Source organism: Pteropus vampyrus, unplaced genomic scaffold, assembly GCF_000151845.1.
Source record: "Pteropus vampyrus isolate Shadow unplaced genomic scaffold, Pvam_2.0 Scaffold306, whole genome shotgun sequence".
NCBI classification, from domain to species: Eukaryota; Metazoa; Chordata; class Mammalia; order Chiroptera; family Pteropodidae; genus Pteropus; species Pteropus vampyrus.
Window position 1 is genome coordinate 1180483 of NW_011889087.1, and position 11930 is coordinate 1192412.

General features: G+C 52.2%; 1 protein-coding gene across 1 annotated transcript in view; it reads left to right on the forward strand.

Annotated features, from left to right (window-relative positions):
• Positions 1-11930, forward strand: part of PLEKHM1 (pleckstrin homology and RUN domain containing M1) — a 43114-nt gene that overhangs the window by 28715 nt on the left and 2469 nt on the right. The window contains exons 8-12 of the mRNA XM_023521553.1: positions 996-1113; positions 2179-2506; positions 5913-6106; positions 10514-10577; positions 11141-11298. Of these exons, the coding sequence (XP_023377321.1) occupies positions 996-1113; positions 2179-2506; positions 5913-6106; positions 10514-10577; positions 11141-11298 (862 nt within the window). The remainder of the gene's footprint in view (positions 1-995; positions 1114-2178; positions 2507-5912; positions 6107-10513; positions 10578-11140; positions 11299-11930) is intronic.

The window sequence follows — 11930 nt, forward strand, 5'->3', positions numbered from 1 at the left end:
CCTCCGGTGGGGTTCTTGGAGTAGACTCTGCACCCCTTCCTGATCCTCCCCAAGTGCCCCCATCCCACCCCTGGGGTGTTGCAACAAATGAGGCTATTTGCAGATGTTTGCAGGAAATAGCGTCTGCTCCTCCCCAGCACTCACTGGGGCCAGCACCCCTGCTCGTGGGAGCTCCCTCCTGCCACCTCCTTCTGAGGGTTGGGACCTGTGGGTGGCAGCTCTGTTGCGTGCTGCTCTCTGCTTAGGGAGTTCTAGGGAGCTAAGCTTTCCACTGCCTTTGTTATATTACTTATGATCAAATGCTTTGGGAGCAGGGGCATGGTACCCTTTCAGATATTTTTGCATGCTTTTACAAGTGCACACAATTTTTTTTAATTACAAAAATGGGCTCATACTACTCAGTGCTATTAGAACTTTCAGTGATAGCGAAAATGTCCTAGATTTGTGCTGTTCAATATAGTAGCCACAAGCCACATGTGACTACTGGGTATTAAAATGTAGCTACTGTCACTAAAGAACTGAATTTTCAATTTTATTTAATCGAAATGGATTTAAAATTAAAAGGGCATATGTGGCTCACGGCACTATGTTGGACAGCACAGCTATAGACATTGTTTTGCAAGTTGGTTTTTTTCTAAAGATACATTATTGATATTGTTCCAAGACAATACATTTGCTATATCATTATTATTCTCAAATCTAACTCTTCTGAGCCAGATACTTTATTTGGATTGTCTCATTTAATCTTCTCAATCACCCTGTAGGTGTAGGTGCTACTATTATCTCTGTGTATAGCTGAGGACACTGAGTCACAAGGCTAGTAAGAACCTCGTCCTAAGTTCACACAGCTATTAAGTGGCAGAGCCAAATGAGAACCATGATGGTCCCAGAACCCGTGCTCTTAGCCAGGTCTCCATAGGCCCTCTCCACTCCCTTGTTTTCAAGACTTTGCGATATTCCCCTGTTCCCGTCCCGTCTTCAGCTCTTCTCTCCAGTCCAGCCAGCCATTTCCATCACCCTGGACCCTCCAGGTGAACTGCGAGCAGTTTGCCTGCTGCACAATGCCAAGGCGAGAGTCGTGACTGCAAGTGGTTTAGGAGCTGCCCTGTCAGGGTAGAGCCTGTGGGATCGGAGGGGAAAGCCTGCTTCAGGCGTCTGGAAGGAAGTGGTCTGTGGTCAGTACCCCTGGAGGATAAGAGAAGCTAGGCAGAGCAGAGCTTTCTACAGAAACATCTTCAAGCCCATCCCATTCCACCCCTGCTCACCCCTCGCCCACTGCCCAGCAATTCACACTCGGTGCAAATGAATGTTAGGGGAGCAACTCTCACCCATGCCTACCACTTGCCAGCCTGCTGGTGAGACGGGAACTGGGGAGCTTGGGCTTCCTCTCTGCCTGTAAGCACACAGCTCAATGTCCAGGCAGACACCAACTGCTGCCATTTGGCTCGTATTTCATAGTTAGCAGTGCACTTTTAAAACCTGTCCCATTTAATCTTTGTAAAAACTCCACAACATAGGCAGTAGTAGCTGAATTGTACAGATACTGGAATAGAACCTGACGAAAATTTGGTGAAGGTCAGGATGAGGCAGTCGTTAAGCAGAAGAGCCAGCCCTTCTGGTCTCGAGGCTGGAGGGACTCTTTCCCCGGCTCCATGAGAGGCTGGGCGTCTGTCAGGATTTGAGCCAGGCCTTTGATTTGCCCTAAGCACACCCCACTTCCATGCCCTCTGCCCCCCATTTGGGAGGACCACCCACCTAGGGGCTGAGGCTGGGCCCCTCGCCACTGTCCTGAGGTATCCAACAGCTCTGGCTTCAAGCTGGCACCAGGTAGTGTCCAGACTGCCCTGCTTCCTGGGGCCTTCCTACCCGTTCTCTATGGCTGACCCCATGTCCCCAGCTCCTTCCCTGCTTGCCGAGGCCCTGACTTAGTTGCTTCCATTTCGGGGCCTAGTGGAGGGGTGGACCTAGAGGAGGCTGGTATTGGTGAGCAAGCAGTGGGAACGCTGAACAAGGCAGCTATGTCTAAGAGTGCGTGTGGGCTCTAGGACCAACGCGACCCAACTTTGAATCCCAGCTGTGCCACTTAATCATGTGACTGGCAGGTTTCCTAACCTCTGTGCATCAGTTTCTTCCGCTGTGAAATGGCAGTGGTAATTCTGACAGTGTTTTGCTGTAAAGATTAATCAATAGGCTTGATTCTGAGTGGTGGGAATATGGGTGGCAGTTGTTCTTGTCTTTGTACTCTCCCTTTTTATCTTTATATCCTCTTGAAATAGCGAGCCCTTTCTGCCTTATTAGTCTGTTATTCAGGAGCTGGCTCTGGCCACGCCGCTGCTCACTCCCACCATCCTTCTCCTCAGGCTGCTCCCGGCAAATTGGCTTCTCATTTGTACGACCCAAGCTCTGTGCCTTCTCTGGCCTCTATTACTGTGACATCTGCCATCAAGATGATGCCTCAGTGATTCCAGCCAGGATCATCCACAACTGGGACCTCACCAAGCGCCCGGTACGTCTCGAACCCAGCCTGTCATGGCCACACAGGGCTGCTGAGTGACAGAGGAATGGTCACTGCTCTTTGCTGCTGCTGTTCATCTGTCAGGTTTGGCTCTAAGGAAGCCATGGTTCAGGCCCCATGATGCTGGGGAGCTGACCAAGAAAAATACTTGATGCTAATCTATAGCCCTGGGCAGCGCTCTGTCAGTGCCTGCCTTGGTCCTCAGTTAGGAGTCTGAGGGTGGTTCTCTGTAGCTCCCCATGCTGCAGACAAAAAAGTTTAGGCACCTGCAACTAGATAGCTGAATGGATAGACAGGATAGATCGGACAGATGAATGGATGGTTGGACGGTTGGATGTTTAGATGGGGATGGATAGATCGGCTGGCCAGCTGGCTGTACTTCCCCTTTTGTGCAGCAGTCAGCCTTTTGTGTTGTTGACATAAGAACCTGTAAAGAATTTTCATAACAATTTATGAGCCAAATTACGACAGTTGTGGGGAAGCAAGATCTCATATGCTCCGGAGAATGACAGTTTTGCGGTTTATTTTATACATTTGGAATTAAGGAGAGAATGTAAGGAAGATTACCTGAGGGTGAAAATTGGATTCCAGGATAGTTAATGTTGTGGGTGGTCCTGCCTGAGGAGGAGGGGTCTGAAAAGAGGCATTTCAGAAGTGTGTTAAGGCACACAGAAACCTTAGACAGGGCTTGCTTAAGGCAAAGATAAAGCTTTTACTAAAGAAGTTACAGGCGTGGGGCGTGATACCCACCATGACCTGGCCAGTTAGGGACTGACGATCAGGTCACCCTGTGAGGTTACTGTCAGTTAGGTTTATACAGCGCCCCTTTTTTGTCCACACTGTGCATCTATTTACATACGTATCTACTTTCTGGGATTATCCTGGACTCATACTGCTTTATGACGTGGTTTGTTCACTTAGTATTACATCTTGGGTACTTTATTATGTTCGCCAAATGCTTTTGAATAAGATGTGTTCTAAGATCGTTCAGGTTTTCCTCTTCTCCAAATGAGCTTACCCACTTTTCTAGCTGTGTTTCCATGAGCAAATTATGTAACTTCAGTTTCTTCTTCTGCAAAGGGGATTTATAACAGTGTCTGTCTTGAGCTCGTGTGAGGAATAGAGGAGATGCTACCCGCCAGCCACTTAGACAGTGCCTTACATTAGTGCCCTTCCCCTCTCCTGAGACCGTCACACCTTCTGCCCCCTCATTCACATGGCCAGGGTTTGTCTCCAGCGGCACAAACTTGACTTCCTCCCAAAGGCACAGATTTTTTCTAAAACAGACACAGAAACACGAGGAAGCTATTTGCTTCTCTCAAGACTCAGGCCCACTGGCCATGCGTCCTGGGATGTGGACATGTGCTCATCCCAGTGCAAGGGACATGGCGCCCAGCGTCTGTGCCACCCCAGCCTCCACCTCCTGGAGACAAGAGCCCTAAAGATGTCAGCTTCACTTTGGCTTTTTTGTTGGTTACCTCATCCCCACCCCTACCCTCAGTGTTAAGTATTTAACTACGTGGAGAAAATTAAACCTCCAAATCACTACAGATGCAAAGAACTCTTTGTCCACAGAACACACTCACTATTTACAACACCCAGATACTTCTGTTGAGACATCTCCTTATTCATTGCTGCAATTCTTGTGCCACTTCCTTTCCAACTAGAAAATTACAGTGCTTTTCTCGGCATATCTGAGATCAGGAAATATTTAGCGCTCTCTCAAAGATCCCTGGCTTGAGAAAGACAGGAAAATTCAAACTAGAAAGTGGCTGGCTCGCGGGTTAGGGGCCTCTGGCTGACCCGCTTGTGCGAGGCCCGCCTGGCACTTGGCAGGACGTGAGCCCAGGACTGGGGCTTCTTTCTCGGTCTGTCACTTCCACGCCCACGAGATAGAAGCCGTCCGTGCGGAGCACAAAGCCCCCGGCTCGCCTGCAGCGCTCGGCGATTTTCCATGCACATTCCTGCGCATTATTTCATCTGTGCCTCACCCATGGCCTCAGGCCAAGTCCTGGGTAGGGCTGGGCCAGGGCTGGGGACCAGCAGCTTGACCTAGGTCACCTGTGCTTTGCCAGGTGGGCTGCCCCTCAGCTAAGGGCGGTACCTCACGGCTCTGTGCAATGGGAAAAAGGAGTCTTCCACTGCTAGGGAGGTAAGAGATACTGGGGGATCGGGGAGACAGGAGGCCAGAGGCCTCCCCAGCCCCACCAGTAACCATCTCCTGAGGGCCCTGTTACGTTCCTGACCCTCCAAGGGAAAGCTGGCCACAGCAGGCATTCGCCGAATCTGCTGGCGGCCCCCATTCACTGAGGGTACGCTACATGCCAGAAGCGGATGTAGGTTATCTTTTAATCTAAACTTAAAATAATCCCAGAAAGTAGGTTCTTTTATTTTCTCCATTTTACACATGAGGAAACTGAGTCACAGAGAGGTTAGGGAAGTTTCACAAGGTCATACAGCTAGGAAACGGTAGAGCCAGGATTCAAATCCAATTCTAACGTGAAAGCCAGACTCCTAACCACCGCACAGTAGTTGACAGAGGAGACTGTCTCATCTCCTCCAGCCTTCTTATCACAGCAGGGGGTAGACTGCAGGGGAGAGAGGCTGCGCATTAGTTGGTGTGGCTGCCTGGTGTGCAGAGACGATGCCTCAGTTCAGACCTGGGCTCCACTTTCTACAGGTGTGTTAGATAAGCCACTTCAGCTTCTCAGAGCCTTCGTTTCCTCATCAATAAAGTGAGATGATGACACCTTCCCCTTTGGGTTGTTAACGGGATGAAGAAGGGATACGGTCAAGGTCCTTAGCCCAGTGTCTAGCAAATAGTATGTGCACAGTAATTGGCTTCGCCGTCAGGTCGGGCCTGAGGGTAGAACCTTCAATGCCCTATCTGTCAGGTGGAAGAGGCTGACATTGCTCACTCAACTCCACACGGAGACTTGGGGGAACCCAGGTGGTGCTGCCTGCAAGATCTGAGGAACCGGGGAAACCACTTGTTAAGCTATGTCTGATCTGCAGCTTCCTGTGGTTGGAGCGTGACTCACACCAGTCACCTGGTTACTGAGTCAGCCCAGGGGACAGTGCCTGTTTCCTTTAGGCAGGAAAATGGGGGCTGGGAGGACAGGAAATAATGGGAAGGGTCTGTGAGGCCCAGATGGTCCAGGAGGATCAGGAGCTGGTGCCATGGAGAGTGGTTTGGGGGTCAGATAAATTGGGTTCAAATCCTGGCTCGTATGAGCTGTGGGCCTAGGCCAAGTCACTTCATCTCTCTGAACATCAGTTTCCTCATCTGTAAAATGAAGATGGCACCACTTCCCTTGGAGGGTGGTTGGAGGGTGAGTGAGTGAGGTGCTCACCGGATGGCCTTTCTGTCCCACCCCCACTGCCTGGTGGTGCCCAGATCTGCCGGCAGGCCCTGAAGTTCTTGACGCAGATCCAGACCCAGCCCCTCATCAACCTGCAGCTGGTGAATGCATCTCTGTACCAGCATGAGGAGAGGATGCACCTCATTGGGCGAAGCCGAGAGCAGCTGAAGCTTCTCGGGGATTACCTGGGCCTGTGCCGAAGTGGAGCCCTCAAAGAGCTAAGCAAGAGGTGAGCGCCCTGGACACGGACACACACAGACACGCATGCTCACAGACACGCATGCACACACATACACATGCAGAGGGCCAGTGCATGCTCAAGGTGTCCTCTTGGGAGACGTGCCAGAGCTGGGTGGAAATCTCCTGCCCACTGGGCTCGGGGAATTCCCCATACATTTTAGGAGTGGCTTTTATTTGTTCATGTGTTCATTTTAGGAGTGGCTTTTATTTGTTCATGTGTTCATTCATCTAAGCAGCAAATATTTATTGAGAATATACTAAATGCCCAGTACTGGGCTAGGTATGTGGGATACAACATAGAGCAAGGTAGGCCTGGGTCCTGCCCTCTTGAAGGTTAGGCAGATGAATCAGCTGCAGCTCCAGCCAGGGCTGAGGGCCAGGAAAGAGAGGTAGGTTCTGGCAGTACAGAGGGGGTCGGCTAACTGGATTGGAGCAGGGCAGAGTGGGGAAGACTTCCTGGAGGAACTGGCATTTAAGATGAAACCTGAAAAATCGGTAGGAATAGAAAGGGGAAGAGAAGCGGGAAAGAGTGTTCCAGACAGAAAGAACAATGTGCGTGGCCCCCATACGTGGACAGAACAGAGAGAACTTTGGAGGGAGTGAGAAGGGAAGCGGGGCATGTGGCGAGAGGAAGGCTGGAGAAGCAAGTGAGGTCCAGACACAAAGGGCAGGTTGCCCTGGCTTCTCCCTTCCCCGGCCAGTCCTCCGTCCCGTGGCTGCTTTGCTCTCGTCCATGGCAGCATCCCTCCCACAATCCTCAGAAGACGGCAAGATTGGGGCGGGACCCTCAGGATGCCTTTCGAGAAGCTTCTCGGTACCCAGGGCCTGGGAGCCTGCTCGGGAGTAGGAGGTGATGCTGGGCTTCACTACAGACTTAGAAGGTCTTTTGGTGCCCATCATAAACACCTCCTAGCCCCTAGGTCACAGCCCAGGCTGTGGCCTTCTGTGGGACTGTGCTATCCTGGGGCCCTCAAGAGGCCTCAAGTGGAAGAGCTGGTGTGTACTGCCCAGGGGGCTTCATTGCTGTGTTTCTGGGGACTTGAAGAAGCTCACAAGCCCCTATACATTCTGCCCCCCCAGCCACTCCTCCCCACAAAGGTGGCACAGAGACCACCTATCTGATGGGCCGTACCTCCTCTGTCCTGGCTCCCTCACGGCACCTCAGGGCCAGGGCGGTACCTAGTGCAGGTCCCCTAGGACTCTCAAGGGGGCTGCTGCTGGGAGCTCTCTCTTAGTCAAAGGTCTCCTTCGCAGGGCCTGGAAGAACAGCCCTCTGAGGGTCACCATGAGGGGCCCTAGAAGGCTGTCTTCCTGGGAGGCTCCACCCATCTCTGCCATCAGCTGGGTGCCTGGGTCTTCACTCACTCCCATCCTTTCTGAGATTCCAGGACCCAGGGCTTCAGAGTCTGTTCCTCTGTCCCCCGTGACCAGAGTGGTAAAATCTCAGGTCAGGTGGGACCCTGTCACCTGACCCAGTCAGGGGGTCTCTGCAGACCTGAGCAGACCAGCTGCCTACTCGGGTTGAATCCTGGGTGTTGTTCCCACTCACACGTCCCCACCCTGCTGAGATTGGTCACTGGCCTTACTGACCTGCCTGGGCTGACCTGTGCTGGGGGCAGTCCCGCCTCTTTCTCCCTGGCCCTGCTGTTCTCATCTTTGGGCAGCAGCCCTGCATACCTACTGTGTGCCTGGCCTACCAGAAGGCAGGGCAATGCCTGTATAAGTCCCCGTATAGAAGCAGGGCAGATGGGAAAGAGCGCACGAGTAGCCTTTGCCTGGCCTCAGACCTGCTGTGTGACTCAGGGAAGTTGCTTCACTTCTCTGAGCCTCGGCTTTCTTGTCTATACAATGGTCAGTCATCCCTGTGTTCACATAGCCTTCCTGAATTGTGACGAAGGCCGCGTGAGAGTCTGGGAAGGGACACAGACAGGCAGACAGATGGCCCTGGATTAGGGTGGCAGGTGCCGTGAAAAAGGGCACCTGACCCCACCTTGGCAGGGCCCCGAGGGCCAGGGAGGCTCCCGGAGGAGATGGCATCTGAGTGGAGGGTTGGTGGAGTTTCTTTTCTTCATTAAAGAAAAGAAAATGCTTTTCTTCTTTACAAGGATAGTACTCAAACAGTACAAGAAAGAATCAGGCAGAAAGTTCGGAGCACACCTTCTCCAGTCCCACCTCCACAGTACTGTTAGAGTGTGCTTCCAGACCTCACTCTGTCCTTACACAGAGGAAAACAGCAGTGCCACAGCACAGATGGCATCCCACATGTAGTTAACTGGGGTTTAGAAGAATAACTAAAGAGAAGAAATGGGAAGGGCTTTCCTGGCTAAGGGGGCCTGTGGCATGGAGTAGGAGGGCATGCAACTCGCCAGGATCCACGAGGGGCTGAGTGCAGCTGGATTGTGGGTACGGGGGCCAGACCTAGAAGGATTTTGAGCATGGGACTGTCTCATTCTGACTGAGAGTTTAGAAAAGACCCACTTTGGCAGCAGTGGCACCCGGGCTGGTGTGGGCGAGGAGGCCTGGACCGCGTGGCCAGCGTGGAGAGTGAGAGGATGAGAAAGGTTGAGAAGTAACGGGCAGCTCTGGGATCCCTTTTCCCTCAGCGGACCCAGCCAGGCGGCTGCCACCGGCAAAGGGGAACTCTTCTCTGACTTTACTTCCCACATCAGTTGTCAGGCCTGTCTGTGTGTGACAGGCCCCGGGCATGGTGGCTTGCAGGGTGGGCCCTGGGCCTGGCCGGCCCCCAGGCCTTCCATGACTGTGAGCAGAGGGCAGGTGACAGAGGAGACTCTCCATCCAAATCAGCTCCACCCTTCCTGCCAGTTCAAGGACAGCCTGTGCAACAGTCCCCCACTCCCACCCTGCATTCCCCCCCACTGCGTTTTCCTGGTGATAAATAGTGGCTTCCTGTTCCCAGAAAGCTGGGGTTTTCCTGTGGAGACCAGCATAGTGAACTGAGCGGCTGGTCGGCAGTGTCCTTACCCCACGGGACACAGTGCGGCCTGCCCAGCACTTGGTGGGACTCACTGTGTCCACCCTAGATTGGGTTCCCCCCAGAACACAACTGAGGCCATGGGGTGAGCCATGGCCAAGCCCAAATTCCAGGTGCCCCAGGGCCTGGCGTCATCCTGCCCCCAGGCGTCTGGAGCATCCTGGGGCAGGTTCCCAAGCTTCCTTGTATTCGGAACACCCCCACTTCCCCCACCCCCAAATCCAGCACCACAAAGACACACATAGCAAGGCCAGGCAGGCTTTTGTACCAGGGGAATTTCTGCAGATGTTTCCTCTCCATCCCTCAGGATGTAACGCCTGGGATCTCTGCCACTGGCAAGGTGGAAACTGGAGCCCAGTTGGTGGTTGAGCCTTGTCCTCCGTCTCCCCACCTCTGAAACAGGATCTGCCATGGTGCTGAGGACAGGTCTCAGTTCCTCTCACATAGTACCGAAACCAGATGCTCAAATATCTGCCTCTCAGCTGGATCAGGGGCTGTAGGAGGGTGGAGGCCACATCCTGTGCATGTCTATCCCCAGCATGGTCCCTGGTATGTAATGGTGGCAGGAACGACAGTAGCTGACACCTACAGGCATTCACTAGGTGGATAAGGACGCGGGCTCTGGAGCCAAGTCCCTGCATCCAAACCCCAGCTCTGCCACTTAGTAGCTGTAGGCAAGTTATTTAACCTCTCTGTGCCTCTCCTTCTCAGAATGGGTATTATAATAGTGCCAACCTCACAGGATTACCGTGAGGATTAAAAGAGTTAATATATGTAAAACTCTCAGCCTAGTTCCTGGTACCAGTTATTAGCTTTCATCATCATCATCCTCATTATTATTTTTCATAGACACATATTTTATTCGTTTATATAATTTAAAAATTTTTTAGCTTTATCGAGGTATAATTGACAAATAAAAGTTGTCAATTATTTAACATGTACAGCATGGTGATTTGATAACTGTATACATTGTAAATAGATTCCTCACACCTGGTTAATTAACACCCTCATCACCTTATTGTTTATTTATTTATGCATAATTTTTTTGGTGAGAACATTTAAGTTCTACTCTTAGCAAATTTCAGTTATGCAATATAATGTTATCAACTATAGTAGATAATTATTCATTGTTTACTATGTGCTATATACACTAAGCCAAATGCTTTAAATAAATTATTTAATCCTCAAAACAGCTCCATTTCTCAGGGGAGGAAACCCGAAGCGCAGGGAGGTTAAGCAGCTTGCCCAGGGTCCCAACGGCTAGTCACCTGGAAGCACAGGTGCCAGCCCAGGCCAGCCCAGGCAGGTCTTTCCTCCTGGCCAGCAGTGTGGAGGGACGAAAACAAACAGACTAGCCTTGGGCTTGGCAACCCTCTTAAGGAACCTCTTGTGTTTTCTTTGAAGGCTCAACTACAGGAATTATCTCTTGGAGTCTCCCCACAAGTACAGTGTCGCCGACCTCCAGCAGGTGAGATATCATCCCCCTAGAACTCTCCAGAGAGACCCCATTCTGGGGAAATCAGAAAGGGAGATGGGGGGTGGTGCCTGAGTTTGCTGAGGCAAGACGGCCCTCTTCAGTTTCTCAGGACCTTGGAATGGGTGTCCCACTGTCTTTTGCTTTCTGGGGCAGTGAGTGAGCCCCCAGCCCTCTCCCAGAATAAGCAGGCACGCCAGCAAAGCCCAGGGTCGCAGGGGCGCCTCAGCCCCTGCCCCGCATCTGGACTCATCCCTGGCTTGGAGGGCAGAGGGAGAAAAGGCCACAGGGCTGAGAGGTTGGGACATCCACTTCCTCAGGGGAAAGAACAGTGGGTTTGGGTCTCACCTGTCAATCCTGTTATCCCCAGGATGCACAAGGGCTGGACGTCTGCATTGCTCGGCCTGATTCAGGGGGGATTTCTTGCCCAAGTGGAAAGACACTTCTGTTGGGGTACAAGTCCTCAGGCAGGGTGCCATGGGCAGCAGCAGGCCACGTTGTGCAGATGGCCACAGCCTCAGCACAGCTGCCTAAAAGGCCTGCACTTACCCTCACAGATTGCAGAGGGGGTGTATGAAGGATTCCTCAAGGCCCTCATCGAATTTGCCTCCCATCACGTGTACCACTGCGACCTGTGCACCCAGCGTGGCTTCATCTGCCAGATCTGCCACCACCATGACATCATCTTCCCCTTTGAGTTTGACACCACAGTCAGGTATGTGGGACACCCAGCCAGCCGCCCCACCTTCACCCCCACCCACAGCTGGCCCCAGTGTTCCAGGGTGGCAAGCCCTGCACCATTATTCAGGAGCACAGAACAGCCCCTCTGTGCCAGTGCCACGGAGCGGTGAGGTTGTCCAGAGCAGCTGACACCCTGGGCAGTCATGACCAGCCCTAGTCCAGCTAGGGACAAGACAAGCCCTCACAGAGCTCCCCTGCTTCTCCTGAGCTTTCATCTTCCTGGAGACAAGGTGGCTGCTGGCTCTGTCAGTGGGAGGCCTCCCGGGGCCTCAGTTTTGTCATCTGAATGGATTGAGGAGGGACTGAATGAGTTACTGTCCTGGAGAGTTGGCATAAGGCCCAGCACAAAGCGGGTACCTCGTAGGTGGTGCCTACCCCTGCCTCTGCTCCTGTCATAATTGTTCTTGTCCCCAGTTGTTGCTCATTACCAGAAGCTGTTAAATGAAAAAATTCATCAAACCTCCATTCCAACCCGTGTGGGAGTGGAAACCTGAACTGGTGGGAGCATTAATTCATTTTCAGTAGGTGTCCCCTGGCCCGGATTCAGCCCCTGAACAGACCGAGAGCTGAGTTATTTAAACTGCAGAGTGCCTTAAACATAGGAAG